This window comes from Saccopteryx leptura, chromosome 2 (assembly GCF_036850995.1).
Source record: "Saccopteryx leptura isolate mSacLep1 chromosome 2, mSacLep1_pri_phased_curated, whole genome shotgun sequence".
NCBI lineage: Eukaryota > Metazoa > Chordata > Mammalia > Chiroptera > Emballonuridae > Saccopteryx > Saccopteryx leptura.
In genome coordinates, this window is record NC_089504.1 from 157,789,745 (window position 1) to 157,814,815 (window position 25,071).

The 25,071-nt window shown below is 38.8% G+C and overlaps 2 protein-coding genes and 1 pseudogene across 4 annotated transcripts in view; 1 reads left to right on the plus strand and 2 right to left on the minus strand.

Annotated features, from left to right (window-relative positions):
- BRCA2 (BRCA2 DNA repair associated) overlaps positions 1–8,403 on the plus strand; it is a 72,096-nt gene extending 63,693 nt beyond the window's left edge. The window contains exons 25-27 of the mRNA XM_066369106.1: positions 1,274–1,515; positions 3,060–3,206; positions 4,114–8,403. Of these exons, the coding sequence (XP_066225203.1) occupies positions 1,274–1,515; positions 3,060–3,206; positions 4,114–4,713 (989 nt within the window). The 3' untranslated portion in view covers positions 4,714–8,403. The remainder of the gene's footprint in view (positions 1–1,273; positions 1,516–3,059; positions 3,207–4,113) is intronic.
- Positions 7,258–25,071, minus strand: part of N4BP2L1 (NEDD4 binding protein 2 like 1) — a 31,944-nt gene continuing 14,130 nt past the window's right edge. Inside the window, exons 2-5 of one of the 3 annotated variants that reach the window (XM_066369110.1) lie at positions 12,029–12,156; positions 11,640–11,728; positions 9,818–9,894; positions 7,258–8,716 (exon numbers count right to left, since the gene is read on the minus strand). In XM_066369110.1, the coding sequence (XP_066225207.1) occupies positions 8,458–8,716; positions 9,818–9,894; positions 11,640–11,728; positions 12,029–12,156 (553 nt within the window). In that variant the 3' untranslated portion in view covers positions 7,258–8,457. Of the gene's footprint in view, positions 8,717–9,699; positions 9,769–9,817; positions 9,895–11,639; positions 11,729–12,028; positions 12,157–25,071 lie in introns of all 3 variants that reach the window. The other 2 variants (XM_066369111.1, XM_066369112.1) reach the window with 2 other exon arrangements.
- The window catches only part of LOC136391632 (uncharacterized), a 41,946-nt pseudogene continuing 28,955 nt past the window's right edge, over positions 12,081–25,071 (minus strand).

Consider the following 25,071-nt stretch of genomic DNA (forward strand, 5'->3'; position numbering starts at 1 on the left):
CCTGAGGAGATATATCAGAAAAAATATTTCTATGAGAAATGTCCATGATTTTACTGCCTATGATTTCTTCTAGGATTTTTATGGTTTCAAGTCTAATATTTAAGTCTTTCGTCCAGTTTGACTTTATTCTTGTATATGGTATAAGAAGGTAGTTTAGTTTCATATTTTTGCACATATCTGTCCAGTTTTTTCAACACCATTTATTGAATAGACTATCTTTATCCCATTTTATGTTCTTGCATTCTTTGTCACATATTAACTGACTATAAAGGTGTGGGTTTATTTCTGGACTCTCTGTTCTGTTCCATTGATCTATGTGTCTGCTCTTATGCCTGTACCCGGCTGTTTTGATTACTATAGCCCTGTAGTATGGCTTGATATCAGATAGTGTGATTCCTCTAACTTTGTTCTTTCTCAAAGTGACTGTTGCTATTTAGGGTCTTTTCTGGTTCCATATAAATTTTGGAATATTTGTTCTAGTTCTCTGAAATACTCATTGGTTGATTCCTGTATGTATGTCCCCTGACCAGGGATAAAACCTGCAATGTTGGCTTATCAGGAGAATGCTCTAACCAGCCGTGTCACCCAGCCAAAGCCCTTCCTGTATGTTTTGTATGAATGGACAGATACATGTATATTTGCTTATATCTTCTTCTTTCTTATAGGAAGGGTAACACTTTAGTCTTCCTTTTGTGTTTTTCTTTTCCATATAACAGTATGTTTGGAAATCACTGATGAAGGTCCTTACTCTGTTGTTAGCTGCATAGTACTCCATTATAAGGATGAGCCATGGTTCACCCAACTACTATCCCGGGCATGAGCTAAGATAGTGCGCTGTTAGTGGTTTGTAATTATAAACTTGCTCTAATGAGTAGCCTCCCACATGTGTTTTCATCAACCTTGTTCATGTGTATTTTACTATCATTAGAAGTATGTCTTCAGAATAGAGAACTAGAAATGGGATTGCAGGTGAAAGTTAAGTGTATATGTTACTCTGCTGGGTATTACCAAATTTTTCTCCAAAGAGTTACACAAATTTGTATTTCCACCATGACCTCAGGAACGGAATGTATTGTCACTCTGGTGTTGAAATTTTAGTACTATAAGTAACAGGTCATTTTGGAAATCCTGGGCTTTCTCTAAATTTAGTTATTTTGATTTGTTTTTACCATTAGCATACCAAAATAAATGGGTATATTAGTGGCTCCTTGTACTTTTAAATTTATCTAACACATATATTATGAAATGGGGTTTTTATTTGTTCTTGTTGTAGGTCTTGCTCCTTTGGTCTATTTGTCAGATGAATGCCATAACTTACTGGCAATCAAGTTTTGGATAGATCTTAATGAAGACATCATTAAACCTCACATGTTAATTGCTGCGAGCAACCTTCAGTGGCGACCAGAATCCAAATCAAGAATTCCTACTTTATTTGCTGGAGAGTTTTCCATGTTTTCTGCCAGTCCTAAGGAGAGCCATTTTCAGGAGACATTCCACAAAATGAAAAATATTAAGGTAAAAATAGTTTTGAGCATTACCCACTTTTTGGTCTCTTCTTTGATATTTGGCTTTCACTATTTTGAGAGCCAAATTTCAAAAGAGCAGCAGCTGTAATGAAAGTTGGATGTTGAAATATGATGCTGGGGAGGTTTTTAGCATATGTTAATTGCTCATGAACCTGAGGAGGTAGGGTGATAGCTTCCAGGGAGAGAATGACTTGAGGGAACTAAGGAGAAATGGTGAGAAGCATGTTCAAGCTCCAGACTGTGTGGGCAAACTGGAAATTTGTGACAAGAATAATATGTGGTTCATAGTAGCTGGTAGTATAATTAGTTAATAATACACAGACTCCAAATTTATATTTTAAATTCCACATCTAGCATTTTAAATAGTTTATACCTGTCCTTGATTTGAAATAATCCCAAGTGGGAAAATATTATTTTCCTTGGATCATATGCATTTTTGCTTAAATCTATTTATACATCACAGAGTAATATTAACTAAACTTTGAGTGCTTGTGTGTGTCAGGTCTTGTTCTAAGCCTACCCTGGTGAGATAGGGAATTCTCTACTTTTTCAATGAGAAGCAGAGGGATTAAGTCACATAGCCAAATTGGTAGAACCAGGATTCATATTTAAGCTATCTGAATGCAGATCCCAACTATTAACTACTGTGTAGTGCTGCCTCCCAGTAAAATTTTGAATTTTATCAATTGCTAACTAGTAAAGAATCTACAAAAGATAAGCCTCTTAGTACTATAGTTTAATATTTCAAATGTATGCTATTCAAAATTTATATAAATAAAATCATTTTAAAACAGTAGCTAGCTGTATATAGGAAGTTTGTATAATATTTACCTAAAGACGCAATCCACACACAGTGAAGAGTAATACCTGATTTGCCTGGTCCCTAAATTGGTGGTGGTGGTGGGTGGGGTTACTTCATTATCTGGCTCCCATACAGAGAACCTACAGTTTACATCCCGGCTTTCTCTGAGACTATTCTAGGGCAATCCAGAGACTCCTGATTTTCATTTCCATAGCATTTGAGTTTTACAGAATACTTTCATGAGTTAAGGCTAAACGATATGAATTTGCTGGTATTTGACATGTTTCAGTTAATCCTTGGAACAGACATGAGGTCATTCTCTCATTTTACTCCTAACCCAAGGGCTATTCTGTAGATTTTGGATGATTTACAGCTATTAGTAGTAAATAGAGATGGAACTTGAGTCCCAGTCTTCCAACTCCAAATCCAGAATCCTAGTATACTTTGCTATATTAAACGAGGTGGTTGGGGACGGCTCTCACATTGCTGTCCTTCCCTGATGTCCAGAGACGTGTTCCTTCTCCCCTCCGACAGCTGAGCTCTCCTGAGTCGCCCATGTTGGTTCTCCACTTCGGCATTAGCACATTGTTTGACAGTTATCAAATTTGGGGTATGTCATTCTTTTTGTTTGTTTGTTTGTTTATCTTCTGGTTTTAAAGGTAACACTTTCTAAAAACATAAATGTATAAGTTTGCATTTTATTAAACAGCTTTTCCAATTTATTTTCTTAGAATATGGACATATTTTACAGTGATGCAGAAAACAAACTTATGCATATACTTAATGCAAATGACCCCAAGTGGTCCACCCCAACTAACGACTGTGCTTCAGAACTACACACTGCTCAGAGAGTCCTTGGTACAGGAAATAAGTTTCTGGTAAGTTCATGTAAATTTAAGGAATTTTATAAATATATATTAAGGCAACAGTATATTCTGGTATATACCTAGTAAACATGGTAAAATATAGTTAAATTTATTTGGAAAGTGTAATTGTTATATGACTTTTATAGGTATAGGTTATTTGGAAATGATATCTTATCAAAGCCAGAATGTAGCACTCTTTGGGGACAAATTGTACAAACAAGTACTTTAATTTTTAGCATTTCTACTGCATGTGATAGAAAAGATTTTTTTGCCTGTGTCTTTGTGCTAGGAGGACTATTCTATATAATTAGGGTTGTTTCTAAGCTTAGTTTGATTTAACTCTTTGAAACACAATAAATGCAAATCAAGCTAAAGTGTAATTTTGGCTAACGACTAATTCTTAGGTAACTAAAACTTGGTAAGTGTATCTGTGTTAATTCACTACCTTCCCAACACCCTCTGAGATAAAAACTATTGTCACCATTTTACAGATGAGGGAACTGTGGCAAAGAGAGATTAAGCAATTGCCTAAAGTCACAAAGCCAGAAAAGGAGGTATTAGAACCCAGGCGGTCTGTGTTCTTAAAATGGTTTTAGAGTGCTTATTTTTGTTGAACCTGTTAATACTAAAAAAAGAAAAGATGAAAGCAGATGTACCCAACTTCCTTTTTTGTCTTTTACTGTGATTAGTCTCCATCCATCTTTTCATGCCATTTTTGTATCCGTTCTGCTAAGTTATTTCCTTCTGAGGAAATAACAATATGAATGTCACATGAAATCATCTGCCCTGTTTGCCATTAGGGGAGTGAGAATGTGTGTGGTTTTCAAGTTTAAATATTTTTAATGAAAAGCTAATTTGATTTTGTTTTATATATGAACACATAATTTTATATGCCATTTTTTCATGTTTTTATATTTAGATGTCTTCTCCCAATAATGAAGTGAACTATCAAAGTCCTTTATCACTTTGTAAGTCAAAAGGGACGTCTGTTCACACACCTGTATCAGCCCAAATGACTTCAAAGTCTTATAAAGGGGAGAAAAAGGTTGATGACCCAAAAACCTGCAAAAAGAGACGAGCCTTGGATTTCTTGAGTAGACTGCCTTTACCTCCGCCTGTTAGTCCCATCTGTGCATTTGTGTCTCCGGCTGCCCAGAAGGCGTTTCAGCCACCACGGACTTATGGTAGCAGGTTTGAAACACCCATAAAGGAAAAGGGATTAAGTTCTCCTCAGATGACTCCACTTAAAAATTTGAATGACATTTCTCTTTTGGAAAGTGATTCAGTAGCTGACGAAGAACTTGCATTGATAAATACTCAGGCCCTTTTGTCTGGCTCAGCGGGAGAAAGCGAACGCGTATTTATGGATGTTGAGTCCACGAGGATTGCTCCCAGCTCTTCAAGGCACCATTGTGGCCCAATGGTCAGGGAACAGGAGAATCCCCGCCTCGGTCCTGAGGAAGCAGGAGACTCGGTGCAGAATACAAGTACAATACAAGATATATCTAAGAGACTGTAAAGGCAACAGAACCAAAAATGACAAAACTTATTGATTCTTAACCTTTCCAGTTTGTAACGCACATGCAGTTTCAAACTGCACACTCATATTTGCAAAATGAGAAAAGAAATGGTTCTTGTGTATCATGTGAATATCATACCTGGATGCTCATATATTATAGGAATGCTCTTTGCCTGCTTCTGTATTGGATACTTTCATTTATGTTACAGATCTTAAAGCTGACTATATTTATTAACTAATCAAGAAAAAAATCTCCTTTAAATCTTTAGAACGGGATTTGCTTACTACAAGTATTTTACGAATGAACTACACATACCCTTTCCTTTTAGATTGTGTCCTTAATTAAATGAAACTAGGTTTCTCAGTATAGTTATTCTGACTCACATAGTTCCTTTTAGTTACTGCTTTAGGTTTTTTAGAGGTAACCCACTATGAACCACTTTCCCTTAATGCACGTGTTCGTTCCAGTGTAGTTCTGTCCTGATCAAAAATCGGGCTGAGATATGACTGGTGTTTTCTTTTGAACAATGTTTCATCCTTAAGTCAGCATAGCTACAAGAAAAATAGAACCCTCAGTGTAATTAAGTCTTTCACATGATCCCAATGTGATCTCTGAAATTAAATTATTTCAATTAAAAATTCAAATACTTTAAATCAGAAGCAAATTTCATAGTACTAATTTTGTATTAACAAAAGGACGTCCTGGACTGCAGCCTAGAAAACCTGTTTCAAATCGACCCTGACTCTGCCTGTGTGGTTTTGGCGCCATCGCAGGACGCGCCAGGCCCCTGGGCCAGGTCTCCTCAGACACCCCTCCCAGCGGAGGTGACAGTGCAGCGCAAGGTGAGAGTCATTTGCTCCTTTCTCGTGCTTAATAGAAAAAAGAAAAGGTGGTTAAAACTACGAGCTAATAGTATAGAGAAGCTCTTAAATTTATATATATTATTTTTATTTTTATTTTAAATTACAGTTTACACTCTATTACTCTGTATTAGTTTCAGGTGTACAGTATAGAGGTTAATATGTTTTCAAATCTAATGAGAAACACATTTCAAAGCCAAGGATAAATTCTTTTATGAAGCAGTTTATTTCTTTCTATAACTGTGGCCTATGATTTTCTCTCCTAAAAGTCATCAACGTAACAAGCAGTCTGTTCCACTAGTCTTTTTTAACTTGTGTTCTGCCCATCTTATTAACGCGATATTTTTGTTCATAAAACAATTTGGTCTTCACGTGCTTTCATTTTCCTGGTGATCCATTCTAGAACACAGAATGAAACTTGAGTCTCAGGAACAGAAAGAATTATAAGAATGTAAACTTGTTTTTATCCTGGAAAACTTGGCTGCTGTTACCTCCTCCACTACTCAGCACCATGTAGACCACCTATCAGAGTGGGATTTAATGCACACTCTCCTTTTTATAAATTATAAATAATAAAACTAAGCTATATAAGCAAAAGTGAAGCTCGAGGATGTGTGGATATTAGTCCTGAAAGTGACCACTTAATGATTGCAGAGTCAACAGTGTGCAATGCATGCAGGATCAGTGGTAAAAGCAATTTGTGTTACGTACTCAGCAGTCGCTCAGTGAGAGCCGTTGTGCATGTGAAGCACTACATGAGCTGTATGAACAATACACACATTAACCATGAAGCAATAAATGTCAGTGTTGAGGGTTCAAAACTTTTATCAGAGTGGAGAGAAAAAATAGATCACTTCTAGCTGGGATATATAAAGTTGATGGCATTTAACCAATTATTTTTATGCTTCCCTCCCATATATTTTAGGTATCATATGGAGGAGAAAGGAGACAAGTAGACCAGGAAACTATTCTGAGCTCTGTAAAAGCTCTGCATCTGTAACCTGGGGCCACCTCTCCATAGTGGTCACTCGGCCCTAGTGGCCCAAAAGTCCTAAGCAGACACAAGTCAGGAGGGCTTGAATGCTGACCCTTTTGGCTTCTTTGGACTCATAGGAAGGACAGTGTGGGTATGCTGACACTCCTAACCCCGCTGTCCAAGTGAGTCAAGCCCCCTTGCAGAGGCCACACTGACTCGGATACTGAGGATTACTTGGGCCCGGACAGCAGTAGCCTGTGGATTATCACATTAGGGGATTACTGTGCGTTACGATTGGACACGGAGAATTCACACAACTTTAATAAAAATACCTTAGATTTACTCAAATTCACTAAATTGGTTTCATCAGCCACTTTGTGACTCAAAGGAGATCCCAATTTTTTAAATGTTAATTAAGAAGTATAAATATATTGCTGGTAGTCATCAAGATGTTGAATAGATTTCAATAGAATCAGATAATGGAATGTCAGAGTAAAATAGTCTTCTAAAGTGCACAGATAATTTATGTAAGCAAGTAAAAAATAAGGTTAATTTTGTCTTTTATATCCTGTTCATTAAAGAAGATTGGTAAATAAGTTTACGATATAGAAAAATTGGTTCTTAATATGGTACAATTCTGAGATTTAGGTAATTAATTTTTTTATATTGTTGAACAAAGAAGGCATAGATTCAATGATAAATCCATATAAAGCAACACCATATATGATTTTTAATAACCATAAAAGCACCATTATATAAGACACTTAAAATAATACTTCACAGAACATTAGCAAGAAGCTGTTGGCAGACAGGAAATAAAGCACACATCCTGCGTGGTCTCATCTGTCACAGTCTCTCACCAGGCTAATCTCATTGCAGCCTGCTGAGACTTCATTTGGATTCACAAATTCAGTATTGGTATAAGAGGGACATTCCAAAGTTGTGGTAGAACTTCATTGTCTTAATGCCACATAAACACGAGCTGCTCATCTGGCAGCATGACTTGTACCTGGCCCTCTGCGACCTCTATCCTGGGATGCTTGATTCCTTGCACTCCCTAACGTTGGGGTTGCCAACTAACTACATTTATAAGCCGATTTTAAAAACTGCTTAATGATTCATTTTAAAAATTGATGTTTTATAAAGGAGGCTTGTTTTACTTATACTATTAGCACAACAGCCAAAAGTTATTCAGCTTTAACCTTGTTCAAAGTGGTAGTTAAAACACAAGACTATAAATAGTGACTTTAAATAATGCCACTGATTTTCCTCAGCCTATATAGCTAGTGAGGAGTATTCGACAGTTTTTTAACAATGATCTGTCACCAGAATAAAGGAATAATCTCCCAAAGTGTCCGCTTTGAAGAACAGTACTCCCTTAGGTGTATACTTTCAAGCACATTCATTTTAAAGGAGAATCGATATTGTCATCAACAGCCACACATGTCACATTTCTGGATACATAGATTTAAAAAGTAGCAATGGCACCAAAACTTGTCCTGTCTCTCACTTCACCCGCCTTTCCAGCTTTCCTGATAGAGATGAATTCCTAAAAAAATAGATCAGAGAAAGTGGTACTGAAGCTTATATACTATAAACACTATTTATGAACCTATGTGCCTGATTGATTATGTTCTTGGGCATAATCTCAGGTTTCAGCTTCAGATTCTTTCCCTAGAGAGAGTGACTTGGTTTCACCGAACTTGCAGAACTCCCAGCATCAGACCATGCACATAGGATCACTTTAACAAATGCCTGTTGAACGTGATTATGATGACTTCTGCTCAAAAACATTCAGGTTCAACTATTTACACTGGAATTAGAGCTCTGACCAAAACTGAACAGAGAATAAATACTGAAATCAAAGAAAAACAGATTTAAGAAAACAATGCCTGGAAACTGGGCCTCTAGTACCCGTGGTGGCAACCCCCCCTTCTGTTAAAGGAGCTCTCCTGTGCAAAGCCCCCAGGCGCCCTCCGGGGCGGGGCCTCTGCGTAGGCACTCCAGTATCCCGCCCCACTGGAGGACGGCGCCCCGCTCCTGTCCTGGCTCCTGTTCACTCTGCTCGGCTTCTCTGCGTGAAGCACGCTGTGAAAGGTCACACCGTGCTCATACCGTTCCTTCATTCGGTGTATCTTTTCTCTTGGGACTCCATGAATGTTTCTTCTATGTGGAAAAACAAGCAAACATTTAGTTAAGGCCTTACATGAGAAAAAGTTACTTGTATTTTACGAGTCCTGTGTTCTTACACAGGTATGCCCTGCCTATGCTCAGGATTGCACTGTCAAAAGTGTCACATCTTGCTGTGCTGTCCTCTTTCAGGCCCCACTCCTGTCTTCCATGCTGGCCTCCACACCCTAAACCACCCTGAAGCTTGCAAAGACCCTAACACATTAGAATGCTTTGTTTCTGGAAGCCTCAATGCTGTGCTTCAAGACAAAAAAGAACACCAGATCTTTTTATTATATATTTGCCTGTTAAGCATGAATACATCTATAATCGATTTACATCAGTTAGTCCTAGATACTTCTAGATGCTTATTAAAACTATCTTAAATTCTACTGGGTGTGAGAATCAACTGGCATTATAGGTCAAAATGTAATTCCCAGAAATTCCAGCCATGCAAGGGGTCTACAAGCTACGATTTTTAACATCCAGTTCGGGTGGTTCTGGTTCACAGGCCCACTTTGGGAACACTGTCTCCTTTTAACCATAAGATGAACTAGCCTTGTTCCTGAAAAGTAAATTCTGTTTTCACTGGTTACTTTAAATCATTGACATTATCAAATAACATAGAATATCAGAACTCATGCATTCATTCATTCAGTCAACAAGTTAGTATTCGGACATTTATTGCTTTATAAATTAGAAGCAACATCTGGACCACAAATGAACCCCAAACTGTTCGACATATAAAGATATTTATTTAGCCTGAATACAAAAATACCACTGACATGTGCAATCCCATGCAGAAGAACGTGCTTTTAAATGTTCATTAATGAAGAAGCATTTTAGCCGAATGTTAAATGTATCCTTTTAAAGGACCAAGTCCAAGCCAAGATTTAGCATTTAGCATTATATTAGAAAACTGACCCAACACTAAAGTCTTCACATTAAAAATTCCCAAGTTATCAATTTCTAAGAATTACCATTTTTGGCCTGAAAACTACCAGGTCCATTTCCAGCCTGAAAAGATTCTTTTGTTCGGTCTGAAATACCTGAAAATAGCAGGACACATAATGAGGAGCTAGAAAAACAAAGAAGTACCTGGCTAACTCTTGCACGTTGAATTTCCAGCGAGTCTCGGGTTCTCGGAATATAACTTCATAGTTATTTTCAAGTGCCTGATTTTTCAAAAGTACATAAAACATTGAACACACAGTATGTATGTGTGGGAATGTTCATACTGGCATTTAACATTCACTACACATCTTTTCTAAATTTCCTTTTATCAGTAAGCCAGTGCCTCAGTTTATCTTAATAAATACAGTTGGTTCATGGCCATACTTAGCCACTGTCAGATTATATTGTGATTCCTAATGATAAATTTTGGTCCATTTTATCTACCTAATATTAAAAAGGTTCTTTATTTTGTCCATTTTTTTTTAAATAGTGGAACTAGCTTAGAAACATCCTGTCCACAGGAATGAGCACTGAACTCAACGGCTTCTCAGCGTCCCTTACATGATTATCCTAGACTCATGTCTGGCAAAGGCCCTGTCCTGTTCCCCACACCTTGGTTTAGAAAATGGCAGTGTCACAGGAACAGAGCTTGGGACATAAAAGTGACTCCCCATCCTTTACACATACTCCCTGCCAGGCTTTACAGTGTGGCTCAGGGCAATGTGCCCATTTCCTCGAGTTCAAAAACTATTACAGTGTCCACATAAACACTCAAATATCCTTTGCATTCATAAATTGACTACTAAATTTTTTTCTCAGACTGAACTTTCAATAATAAAAGTTAAATGAAAAAAGCTAAGTAAAAAGATTTCCTCCTCATTCTTTAGATGAACACTTGTAATTAGGGAAGGATTCAAGCATCATGTATGAAAAATATCTAATTTCTGGGTTTTATTAATAGCTGTGAATAGCTGAAAAAGATTGTACATATCCAGAAAATAAAAAGTGATGTGCCTTCCCATAAGAATCACTCTCATTTCCTCCTCAGTCTGAGTTATGCCTTAATTAACTTGACTCTTCATGTCCCTATTCATTTCTCTCCCAAGTGGACTCTCAGTGCATGCACAGAAGTGACCACGAGGCTGATGCTCACTCCCTCCAACATTCACTGAAGTCCCACCCTTGGGCCTAAGGGAAACTGAGAATACAGTTAAAGAAAAACACACCTGTACATAAGCTATTCTGCCCCAAATGTGAAGAGGCCTAAAAATAGACTGCCTGAACCCAGTGTGGGAGCTATTCTTGTGACAGAAGCAGAGCACTCAGCTGTCTCCCTGCCCCTGACTGTTTGGACCTTTCTCTTTCCTGCACCCAACAGGGAGTGAAAGTTCACTAACCTAAGAAGTAAGACATGTCTGAAAACAGGTCACACGTTTCAAAATTAAAGGAAAGCGTGCACTGTTGCATTCATCTTCCTGTTTTTCTTTTCTGACAATACAGAGCTGAGTGGTCATCTGCATGTTTGTGTGCTAGTGTCCATCTTAAATCTGTCCCTGAACTACAAATGTACAGTGCCCTGGGATTCCCGTGCAGCAACACTACTCAGCACTGAACCCCCTGTCTAAGCCCCACACAAAACTGTCCTCTGATGTCCTCTGCCACTCTGCAAGGTTCAGTGGGTGCCCAATGTGGACCTTCCCTTAGAAAGCAGCCGAGACAGAAAGCTATGAAAAATTCTGACTGAGGACTATTTAAAACTTGTACCCTGAGGTGCTATTAGCATGTCAGCAAATCTGAACCATTGAACAGCAGAAAAACGTGAAAGTAACACCTCTCTCCCTGCTCTCTGAGAGGCCTATTAGTGAGTATGAGGTCCTGGAAGATCAGAAAATGAGGAAAGAACAAAAGTTTCAACTTTCTCACAAAATGTCCATAACTGAAAATTCAGAATGATACTTCTTCCTACCATGACTGCATAGGGCTTCATTTCCCAGGCGTGGAGGTTGGTATTATCAATAATTATGGGGGATATGCCATTCCTCATTGCTTTTCTTGCTGCAACACAATGTTATACAACAGTGAACAACATGCAAGTCAGAGAAGGGTGAGCGTATCCATATCTTGTCATTTTTATTACAGCATGTCCTCATCACACAATGTTAATGCCACCTATTTCAGGACCATTACCAATCATGTTCTTTTTCCTGGAACCTAGGGAGCTGTGGCATTCTGTTTGGGGGGGAAGAAATGGCAGAACTTTTGATTAAACTCCTTCAAAAAATGTAATCATTCTGTAGCAGCTACAATCTAGATGCACAATAGGATTTCCCAGGATTTTGGAAAGGAATTTGTCACCTCTTTTCTGGTTCCATTCATGAGCCTCCTCTAGAAAGTCTGGATTGAACTCATAGGCACCATCTTCCCTGAAGAAAAAGTCATCTGTGCTGAAAATCAGAGCCCTGGGAAAGTCGTGCTGCAATTGTCTGAAAAGTAGAGAAAGAAGAGATTGTTTTATGACTGAATTGTTATAATAGAACTGATCTTCTGTCCCGAACATTTAGCAGTTTGTAATTATAAGACCAGCAGATTTTGAGTTGGTGAAATTCAATTTAAGAGGAGAGATGCTTGTTATCTCTAGAAGGCACCATCCTCACTGGAAGCAGGAACGAGCAGAGAGGCGACTGTGAGTGTTCAACTCTTGAACCTAGAAAGTGCTGGCCACCACTGCTGGCTTCTGCAGCAACCAGAACCAACTCTAGAGGAAACTGGAAGCTGACAGTGTGATGAGTCTTTCCTTGTGGGCCCCAGTCCCTGCTGCCATCCCTCTGGTGTGCACCAGCACCCTTCTCTGCACCCGGAAGCTCTCACCTGTCCTGGGTCTCATCTCCTGGAGCTCTATTCTAAGGACCTATCTCAGAAACGAATCCTTGCTCAGGGTTGAAATGTAGGTAAAAGTGATGTATATTTGTTATCCCTACTAGTAAAATTTACATTTTAACACTGAACTAAACCAAACATAAGGAAGGAGACATTCTCCACATCTTCCTAAACTGTCACTTGCTCTAAATATGAAAATATCACAGAAACTGCCATGGAGCATCCCCTCCCTTAAAACAAACAAAAAAGCATGTTACGTTCTGCACAAAATAACTTCAGAGAGATGTTTCCACTTGAAATGATTATTCAGACTATTTGAGGGATAAGTAAATCCCTGAACTTCCTTCCTCATTGGTAAAAATCAAGGGTAACATCACCCATCTTGCTAGGTGGTGACATTGATCTAATATCGCGGGAGAGCACCGAGGGGGGCCTCAACATGGTGTTTCTGTATCCCTACAGCACTCACCAGCCTAATTCTAACTTTGAGACAAACACAAAGACTGTTCAAAATAATAAATACAGTCCTTAAAAGTTGGAGGAACAAAAGGTGAAGGATGACAGAGGCAGGGAATGCAAAGAGAAAGCAAAGTGATTCAACTCCTTCGTTTGTTTTTCTGCATCAAGAATCGTCTCAGTCCAGCAGAGAACAGAATGAATATGAGGCACCAGGGCAGCAGGCGGTGAGTGAGCACTTATCACTCAGAAAGACTTGGGTTCAGGCCTTGCCTCTTCCAGTAACATGACCTCTCTCTCCAAGCTTCTGTTTTCTGAACTGAAAAACAACTGAACAGAGCTGCTAGTGCTCAGGCCGAGTACTCAGTTGTTTAGAGCATCGAACTGATACACCAAGGTTGCATGTTCAATTCCCAGTGAGGGCACATACATAAGGTGACCAATTGTCCTCCTTTAGGGAGGACAGTCCTTCTTTTGTAAGTTCCGTCCTCCCTTGAAAAGTGTCCTCCTACACGTCCTCCTTTTTGATATTGGAAGGCTAATCTGTAAATGTCCGTATTCAATCAATGCAGAGTGGATCCATTGAGCGTGATGTGACATATTTGTATTTGACATGACAATTCGTCAAGGATCAGTACAGTGCAGCGAGGCGCAATTATGAGATGCATGCGCTCCACAGAGAAGGCCTTGAGAGAGCACACGATATACCCATCACGCAAATGGCTTTGTGTACTTACTGAAACACAACACGGCACATACGACATTGTAGACTCACGATTATTTCTTTCTCAGTGAATATTCAATCATAGGTAAGCACAATTCACGTTTTATTAATTCATTATCTATTTAATAATCCAAATACATATAATTTTATTTACAAGTATTTTCCCGAAATTTGAGTTTTAAAGTGGAAATCTAACCTTAAACCATATCTGTTAATAATGAATTTTGATTAAGTAGTTGCATAAAACAGATGTTTTGTAATTAGAAAATTATAAATACACCTGAATATCACTCCAAATTAGTGGTTTTGTTTGATATTTAGTTTTACTAAATGAGTATTTTTTCTTACAGTTATTAAAAATTAATAGGCATGTAAGCATAATTACAATATAAAATATTACAAATGTTTTTATTATGCATTAATCATAGTATATTATTGTTGCAATGAATAAAATGATTCTTTTATTTATGATATTGTTTTCTTCAATTTATTTTTGTCCTTTTTATTGTAAAAAAGTTGGTCACTTTAACATACAGGAATCAACCAATGAATGCATGAATGGATGGGACAGCAAATTGATATTTCTCTTTCTCTCTCTCTAAAAAACAAACAAACCAATAAACAGCTGTTAGCAAGACTCTGATGACACAAGAAATGGGAAATCACTTTGCAAATGGTAAGGCACTCTATAAGTACAAAGTACTGATATTTTATTAATGATAATAATAAATGAGGTCAAGTTACCAGCCCCCAGTTTACATGCTGCAGTAGTAAAACACACCAGGGCATGCGCAGTCTCTCAGCTAGTCCGAGTGACCAGGAGAGAGAGGTGGAAGAGCAAAATGAAATGAATAAACACATTCCAGACACACTACACAAACCTGGAGGGCTTGATAGCATTTTTTAAAAAGGCAGCATTGATAGCTGAAAGTATGCTGCTCACAAAAATTAGGGGATATTTCAAAATAAATATGAAGTGATAAAAAAAAGAAACATTTGATTTTTATTAAACAAGAACATCAGAAAAGCAAATAATAAGTGAAAAAAAGTTGTTTGATTATGCAAATGAGATGCAAAACAAATTTTTATTTCATTGGTGAAAATGCACTATACAAAAGGCTGATAGTACTGGAGTATCTGCACGTTCCCTGATCCCCTAACTTTTGTGAGCAATAATTCCAAACGAAATATACCGTATTTCCCCATGTATAAGACGCTCCCATGTATAAGACGCACCTTAATTTTGGGGCCTGAAATTTGAAAAAAGAATGTATTACATAAAGTTATTGACCTCAGGTTTTATTCACCATAAAATTCATACAACTTCTCCTGTGTGAAAAAGCAAGAAATGCAAGTAAAAAGTCTACAACCACTGTATAACATGCACCCAGTTTTTAGACCCCAAATTTTTTGGTAAAAGGTGCGTCTTATACATGGGGAAATACGATATTCTCTTTCTTGAAGGGCTGTGGTGGTAAACAGGGAAAGTCAATGAACCAGATCTTAAATCTCGATTGAAACATGAATTGGGACTGTCTCACTTGATAGCCTTGTGGAAAACAGTAGACCAGTTGTGTGTGTGTGTGTGTGTGTACATACACATACCCAAAGTATATGAGATAATTATCCAACTCATTAAGCATTTGTTAAGCACTTGATATGTGCCCGGTACTCTGTGAAGTATTAAGGTACAAAAATAAAGTAACTGCTTTCAAGGAGCTCACAGCCCCACTGAGGAGCTGGCCCAGCACATGGCCTAGCACAGTATGAGAAGCTGGGCACAAGGACCCTACCAGCACTTGGGTCAGGAGCGAGTTGTGACGGGCAGCACTGCCGAGGAGACTGCACTTGACCTGCACCTGGAGGGATGAGGAAAATGTTGCCTCCTGGGGAAGGAACCAAGGGAAGGCAGCTCCTGCTACAGGGCATGTTATGAGCAGGAGACATAGGGTGAAACAAGAACAAGGAAACGCTTTTCAATGATGAGTGCTACACAGTTGCAGAGGGAGTTGGCAGGCTGGGGTATGTCCAGAGAGGAGTGGCCAGGCCCACATGAGGGCCTGAGGACCACGACCACAGCAGTGGAACCTGGCGGTCATCCTCAGATCCTGGAAGTCTGTGTGTGGAAGAGGGTGGGCCTGTTCTGTGGGTGAGTGGTGGGCTCGGGTTCAGCAGGCCAGCTCTGTCTGGCCTGGGACCACTACTCATGCAGCGCGACATCATGCAGCCTGGGGTGCTGGCTGTCTGCCGCTGTCATCCACACAGTCTCGACTCACCCAGACTCACCTAGGCCTCTCCACTCATCCCCGCAGGGCACGAGTGGAAGCTTCTAAGCAACCACCACGTCATCTGTCCGAGGAAGTCACTGCTGACCCACACTGAAGGGCAGGAGACAGAATGGGAAAGGCGGCCATTCCAAATCTGCCAGACACCGGAGGGAGAGGAAGAGAAGCACCAAGAAGATTTGATGAAAGAAATTCAGTTTCCATAGAAATGTCTTTTATATATTTGACTTTAAAGATACTCAAACCGAAAAGGCCAAATCATGCGTCCTAACACTAAAGCAAACAATTGTTATAAAGACACCACAGAAACCAGCTATGGGAAGCACTTAAAAGCATTTTCAGGTATGCATATTTTATATTTGTGAACACGTCACAGTTCTAAGTTATTTTCATCAATATTACCTAGTCTACATATTGAAAGCTACATTCAGAGTTTAAATAACAGTGTATAAATTATTTTCCTTATCTGTTGTGTACAAAAGCAACTATGGATATCAGTTCCCAGATTTTTATTTTTCCTTTTGGTCCCAGATTTAATATCCATCTAAATCTTGGTTTCTTTTGTTTTCCTAAGTCTGCCACTCACAGGTTTTATTTTTTCACCATTTCCACAGTTGAATCCTTTTTTCTCTGTACGTAGTCTTTTTGACTCTTGTTTTCTTCTTTCTTTAGGGTTTATATTATCTATTGGAAATGAATACTCTCATGTTTTCTTAAAAAAACCATTAAGGCATGAGTGTCAAATTCACATCTTATTTTAATCCTATCGCTTTCTAGAAAACAAAAACAAATCACAACAAAGAAACTACAGTCCTCCTTGATTACAAAATTTTACCTTAGAGTAAAAGTCAAATTGCTCAGGACCACCTTGGGGCTGGACCACTTGCTCACCATGGCTTAAGATACATCTGACTGTAGCCTGCCTGCGTGGTCCTCCTTACATGCAGCTCAAATGTATAGGATTAGAAGCTCTCTTAGCTAAATAAAGACCAGACCAGATTAAACAGACAATCTTGAAATTCTCATACTTGAGTGGAAGCAATAAATACCACTCCATCCTCTTCAGAAGTGGTAAGGACAGTGCCCAGCTCCAGCTTTTCTTTATGGTAGTCATGAGCCTCAGGCATGGGGGAAATTGGAAGAATGAAAATACAACAAAAGGAGAAACAAGGAAAGGTAATTACTTTCACAGAAACTGCACCTCCCAGCTCCCCACCAAATTCACTTAAAATTACTCAGGTACTAATCTTTTTTATTTTTAATGTTTATTTTATTGATTTTAGAGAGAGGAAGGGAAAACACAGGAAGATCAATTTGTTCTTGACTGTACCCTGACTGGGGATCAAACTAGCAACCTCTGTGCTTCAGGACAATGCTCTATCCAACCCAGCTATCCAGGTAGGCCACTCAGGTACTAATCTTGATTTCACAATTTATTTGTGTAATCCTTTATTTAACACTAGAAGACCATCGAAATATACTTAGATACCTATTAGTCAGTTGCTCACTCACTGACAAAGCCCCACATTCCTATGTAATTGTGAGCTGTACCCCTAACTTTTCATTACGGAAATTCTCAGATGTGCAGAAGTATATAATCATGTCTCGTGTACCCATGGCCCAGCTTCCACGGTTACCATCGAGTGTCTAATCTCCCCAGCTTGTACAGTACTTCATTCCACCAAATATCCTGTCAGTGTTCAAACTTCCCTGATTGTCTCATAAGCATATTCCTACAGTGGCTTTGTTTGAATCAAAAGTCAAACCCAAACAAGGTCCATGAGTATATTTAGTTGCCACACCCCTTAAGACTCATTTATTCTTTTCCCTCTTCTTTTTATTGCTACCTAAACTTTTTACTGCACATAAGTTTATATTTAGAAAATGTTCAGCCTGATCTGTGGTGGTGCAGTGGATAAAGCATTGACCTGGAACGCTGAGTTCTCCTGTTCAAAACCCTGGGCTGCCTGGCCAAGGCACATATGGGAGTTGGTGCTTCCTGCTCCTCCCCCTTCTCTCTCTCATTCTCTCTCTCTCCCCTTTCTAAAAATACATAAATAAAATCTTTTAAAAAATATTCAAACCTATAGAAATGAGTTGAAAGAATAATATATATCAGGGGTCTCAAACTCGTGGCCCGCGGGCCGCATGCGGCCCACTGAACAATTTTGTGCGGCCCGCAGACTAATCCACGAAGTTCAAAATATTTTGGATAAAATTAAGTAAGCCTAGGGGCCTACTTGTATTTTTCATTTCTCTAGCATCCTAGCTAGATATTAGCTTAGTTAACAGCAGTTGTGATGCGAACTACAGTTTCTGGTTGTTTTGTGACACTGAGTAAACTGCATGTACGATTGTGCTTGTTGTACTGATTTTTTTTTTTGTTTTCAACTGCAGTGAGAAAAGTGTTGCATAACAGTTGCCTTTTGTAGACCTAGTGCGGCCCGCCGAACGGCTGTGATCTTGCTCTGCGGCCCACATGCTGATTTGAGTTTGAGACCCCTGATATATATCAATACAATGAACACTACTTACCTTCATCTACAGTCAGAAATTGTTATTTTGCTTCATTTATTTTGCCTCTCATGTTTTTTTTTTTTATTTTAAAATTCTTTACAATTACAGTTTACATTCAATATTATTTTGTATTTGTTTCGGGTGTAGAGCATAATGATTACTGTCAGCTAATTTACAAAGTTATCCCTGATATTTCCAGCACTCACCTGGCACCATATAGTTATCATATTACTGACTGTATTCCCCATGCTGCACTTTACATCCCTGTGGCTGTTTGGTGACTACCAATCTGTACTCCTCAATCCCTTCACCTTTTTCACCCAGTCCCCCAATTCCTCTCTCTGGCAACCATCAGTCTGTTTCTGTTGTTTATCTTGCTCTTCAGATTCCACATATAAGTGAAATTATATTGTACTTGTCTTTCTCTGACTGGCTTATTCCACTTAGCAGAATACCCTATAGGTCCATCCATGCCGTAATAATCCATTGTGTGCATCATCACTTTTTATCCACTCATGTATTGATGGACACTTGGGTTGCTTTCGTATCTTGGCTATTGTAAATAACGCTGCAATGAACATGGCAGTGCATATATTCTTCTGAATTTAGTGTTTCAGGTTTTTTCAGGTTATCCAGAAATGGAATGGCTGGGTCAGAGGGAAGTTCCATTTTAATTTTGGAGGTACTTCCATACTGCTCTCCACAGTGGCTGCACTCCCACCAACAGTGAATATGTGTTCCTTTTTCTCCACACCCTCGCCAGCTCTTTTTGTTTGTTGGTTTAATGACGATAGCCCTTCTGACAGGGTGAGGTGATATCTCATTGTGGTTATAATTTGCATTTTTCTGATGATCAGTGACATTGAGCATCTTTTCATACATCTATTGGCCATCTGTGTGTTCTCTTTGAAGAAGTGTCTGTTTGGGTCCTCTCCTCAGTTTTTTTTAATTAAATTTTTTTTTTTAGATTTATTCATTTTAGAGAGAGAGAGGGAAAAGAGGGGAGGGGCAGAAAGCATCAACTCCCAAATGTGCCTTGACCAGGCAAGCCCAGGGTTTCAAACTGGCAACCTCAGCATTCTGGGTTGATGCTTTATCCACTGCGTGACCACAGGTCAGCCTGAACATTTTTTAATGGGATTTTTTTTTTTTTTGGTATTGAGTTATATAAGTTCTTTAAAAATTTTGGATATTAACCTCTTATCAGATATATCATTGGTGAATATACTGCTCACAAAAATTAGGGGATATTTTAAAATGAATATGAAGCCATAAAATAAGCATTTGACTTTTTTTATTAAATAAGAACATCAGGAAAGCAAACAACAAGTCAAAGAAAATTGTTCAATTATGCAAATGAGATGCAAAACCAACTTTTATTTCATTGCTGGAAATGCACTATACAAAAGGCTGAAAGTATTGGAGTATCTGCACGTTCCTGATCCCCTAATTTTTGTGAGCAGATCCCCTAAATTTTGTTCTCCCATTCACTGGGTTGTCTTTTCGTTTTGTTGGTTTCTTTTGCTGTGCAAAATCTTTTTAGTTTGATGCTCTCTCATCTGTTTAATTTTTGTTTCCTTGCCCAAGGAGATATATCAGAAAAAATCTTGCTAAAAAATGATCGAGATTTTACTATGTTTCTTCTAGGAGTTTTATAGTTTTGTCTTACATTTAAGTCTTATTCCATTTTTAGTTTATTCTTGTATACAGTGTAAGAAGGTGGTCTAGTTTCATTTTTTGCATGTATCTATCTGATTTTCCCAACATCATTTATTTAATAGACTATCTTTACTCCATTTTATGTTCTTGCCTCCTTTGTCAAAAATTAAGTGAATATAAAGGCATTGGTTTATTTCTAGGCTCTCTATTCTGTTCCATTGATCTATGCGTCTAAATTTAATGCCAGTACCATGCTGTTTTGACTTCTATGGCCTTGTAGCATGGTTTGATATCAGGTAGCATGATTCCTCCAACTTTGCTCTTAATTCTCAAGATTGCTGTGGCTTTTCGGGGTCTTTTGTGGTTCCATACAAATTCTTGGATTATTTGTTCTAGTTCTCACATGTGTTTTTGATGACTCATTTGAAGATACTAAGTTGAAGACATCATGACACTTTGTTCCTAACTTCTTTGTCATGTTGCCTATGAGAAGAACATCCTTACAATAACATTATCACATCTAAAAAACTAACAATTTATAATAGCTGATATTCATAAATTTTTAAATTTAAATCTTTTTAGGCCCTGGCCGGTTGGCTCAGAGGTAGAGCGTCGGCCTGGCATGCGGGGGACCCGGGTTTGATTCCCGGCCAGGGCACATAGGAGAATCGCCCATTTGCTTCTCCGCCCCCCCCTTCCTCTCTGTCTCTCTCTTCCCCTCCCACAGCCGAGGTTCCATTGGAGCAAAGATGGCCCCGGGTGCTGGGGGTGGCTCCTCGGCCTCTGCCCCAGGCACTAGGGTGGCTCTGGTCGCGGGAGAGCTACGCCCCGGAGGGGCAGAGCATCGCCCCCTGGTGGGCAGAGCGTCGTCGCCCCTGGTGGGCGTGCCGGGTGGATCCCAGTCGGGCGCATGCAGGAGTCTGTCTGACTCTCTCTCCCCGTTTCCAGCTTCAGAAAAATACAAAATAATAATAAATAAATAATAATAATAAATTTAAATCTTTTTAAATTTCCCCATTGGTCCCAATATTGGTCCCAGTTTTCAGTACAGTATGTGGCTATTATGTCTCTTCAAGGTCTTTGAATCTACAGCAGTCCACATGCCCTCTTGGTTCTCCTTCCTAAAGAGTCCAGGTCAGTTAGCTTGAGCACGCCCCACATTCTGAATGTGTCTGATTGTTTCCTCATGATATAGATCTGGGTTAAACATTTTGGAAGGAAAGTAGAGGTAATATTTGTGTACTTCTGAATGCACATAATGACAATGTGTACTAAGTTTGATCACTTGGCTAAAAGGCAGTGTCGGCCAGATCTCTCCATTGTAATATCCTGTAATGTGGGGTGTCACACTGTGAAATCCCCAACAATCTTTCCCTCAGTGATCGTTACTCACTGCTAATGAATGTCTGGCAATTATTACATTGGGAACACAGAATATTGATTTTCTCATCATGTAATTTACTAAGGGGCATTGTCATTCCCTTCCCTTTTAATAATTCTTACCACCATTATTCTTTTTTTCCTTCTATTTCCAAGTGAGAGAAGGGGAGATAGAGAGACAGACTCCCACATGTGCCCCGACTCGTATCCACCTGGCAACCTCCATCTAAGTCCACGCTCGCAAACAAGCACCTGAGGCGGAGGCTATCCGCAGCACCCAGGGCTAATGCACTGGAACCAATCGAGCCATGGCTGCAGGAGAGACAGAAAAAGAGAGAAGGGGAAGGAGGAGGGGTGGAGAAGCAGATGGTCACTTCTCCTGTGTTCCCTGACTGGGAATTGAACCTGGAACATCTACATACCGGGCCAACGCTCTACCAACTGAGTCAACCGGCCAGGGCTACCACTACTATTCTTTATGATGCTCAAATTGTCCCAAATTTGGCCAGCAGGTACCCCTTCAGTCTATCGCCTGTGTCTTTGTTTACAAAAACCTTAAAAATATTATTTTTCCTTTCTAATTTGCAAAGAAATACATATTCACTATAGAATGGTTTGAAACCAAAAACTTCAAAAAAGGAGAGGTTCCTATATTCCCCCATCTAAAATAATTAGTATTAACATTTTGATCTTCTTTCCAGATGACTGATTGATACATAGATAGAATTAATTTCTTTTTCATCTTATTTTTTAAAATATAAAAACAGAAACATAGTGTAGAGCATACCAACTTTTCACCAAACTTACTTCCATAGTAATTATTTCCCATCTCATGAAATATTATTCTATGGCATTATTTCTAATGTTTTTGATGTAGGTATTCCTATGGATATACCATAGTTCACTTAGCCAGTGCTCAGTGGATAGGCATTTAGTCTGTCACCAACTTCTTTGCAAGGTTGTGTACTGGTCATTTTGAGATATTCTTTTGTCAATTATATTTCTGTGTCGTTTGATTGTTAATAAAGCCTCTTTATTGGAAGATATATCTCTTTCTTAGTGAATATGTAAATTTCTTGAGTATAACAGTTACTTATAATTTTGTTTATAACAAAACTCTAACACAAAAGTCTAAATTTTTGGTAATTTTTCTTGTCACGTGTATCCCTCTTTTGTATTCCATTTTCTGCCTTTCATGATGTATTTTCAACAGTGTTTCCCTCTCCAAGTTTATGTAAATGTTCATCTGTGTTCTATTACATTTTACTCCCCAATCCATCTAAAGTTTTATTTTGGCATGAGACATTGGCTAAGGATCTAACTTGACTTTTTTTTTCCACATTGCAAACTGGTTATCCCCAAACCATTTACCGAATAACTCATCAACTCTTTATTGTTGTAAAATATATTTTATTGCCCTAACCAGATATTTCAGTTGGTTAGAGTACCATCCCGATATGCAGAGGCTGCTGGTTCAATCCCAGTTAGGGCACATACAGGAACAAATTGATGTTTCTGTCCCTCTCTCTCCCTCTCTCCCTCCCTCCCTTTCTCTCTCTGTAAAATCAAGAAATAAAAATTTTTTTAAATATGTATTTTTTATTCTATACCAACTATAGGCCTGTCATTGAACTTTATATTTTGTCCCACTAAACTGGATGTGTAAGTTCTTCATTAAGTCCTTTTCTGATATATTTTTTATTTTTTTGTTTTAATTTTTCCCAATATTTTCTTGATTATACTCAATAGCTACAAATTGTTCCTTTATAAAACATAAACTTTTATTTTCCTATTTTCCTATAGAGATAGTTCTGAACAATATCAAATACAAGGATATCACCTTCTTGATGTCTTTGATCCTTCTCATGGTAGTCTAAAGTTGGTTGTTCTAATAAACATTTTTTCCCAAGAGTTCTAAGCACTGGCCATAAAGCTAGACATATATTAACTGTCCTTAACCTTCATAACAATTTTATTGAATAGTTTTCTCCAGTTACTCGATAAAGAAATGAAGTCTTGCCCTGGCCGGTTGGCTCAGTGGTAGAGCGTCGGCCTGGCATGCAGAAGTCCCGGGTTCGATTCCCAGCCAGGGCACACAGGAGAAGCACCCATCTGCTTCTCCACCCTTCCCCCTCTCCTTCCTCTCTGTCTCTCTCTTCCCCTCCCGCAGCCGAGGCTCCATTGGAGCAAAGATGGCCCGGGCGCTGGGGATGGCTCCTTGGCCTTTGCCCCAGGCGCTAGAGTGGCTCTGGTTGTGACAGAGCAACGCCCCGGAGGGGCAGAGCATCACCCCCTGGTGGGCGTGCCGGGTGGATCCCGGTCGGGCGCATGCGGGAGTCTGTCTGACTGTCTCTCCCCGTTTCCAGCCTCAGAGAAATACAAAAAAAAAAAAAGAAAAAGAAAAAAAAGAAATGAAGTCTTCACGAGAGTAAAGAAGTGGTTCGGGTTTACACAGCCAGAATTTCACCCCAGGTTTATACAGAGGCAGGGCATGTGGGTGTTATAGACTCTGTGAGTTCTCATGGCTCTGAGAAAGCCCTCCGTTCTCTTTGCACATTAATTAGCAATTTGGATTACAGCCCCTTACCATAGATGTTTCAGTTACAAGTGAGCTCAATTACATTTAACAAAAAATGCAGATCACAGTGGCATTTTAAATATATATACATACTGAGATCCAGAGGCAGAATCCAGAGCTGGCATCACATGGACCTAGGTCAACATGGGACCAGGTGTCTACCATCTTTCTTGTTTTTCTTAACTCTTTTCCCATGTATACGTAATGTGTGTCAACCATCTTTCATAGTAGGTTGACACATTATTCTTCCACTCTGTGCGTCCTGCAGCTCCGGCTCTTACACCCATATTCTACACAGCAGGAAGAGGAAGGGGGCTGGGAAACATAGCTTCATAGTTGGCACATTGCCACACCTAATAAAAAGGAACTAAGGGAATAGGGTAGTTAGTTAATAGTTAGCTTTTGCAATATTCTTACCAGGATATGTCTAGGTATAGGATTTATTTCTTACCATTTCTGTTTAGGTCTTCAACTTAGAAATATGTCTTCTTATATCTGTGAATTGTTGCTTTGGCTATATTTTTTCTGGTTTTATTTGGTTATACTTATCCTCACATTTGTCTTCTATGTGACTTTAATTTTCTGCATTATGATTCTGCTCATCTCTATCTCTAATGAACTTTAAAATTCCAAAATTTACATTAGATTATTTTAAAGAAACAGATCTCATTTAGTTACTTTAACATTTTTCTGCTCCTTAGCCAAATTCTCTTTATATTTGAGTCTCCTTGTTATCATTTTGCTTTTGCCTCTTTTTTTTTTTTTTTTTTTTTAAGTAAGAAATAGAGATAGACAGGAAGGGAGAGAGACAAGAAGCATCAACTAATAGTTGTGTCATTTTAGTTGTTCACTCATTACTTCTCATATGTGCTTTGACTGGGGGGCTACAGTCAAACCAGTGACCCCAGGGCTTCAAGCCACT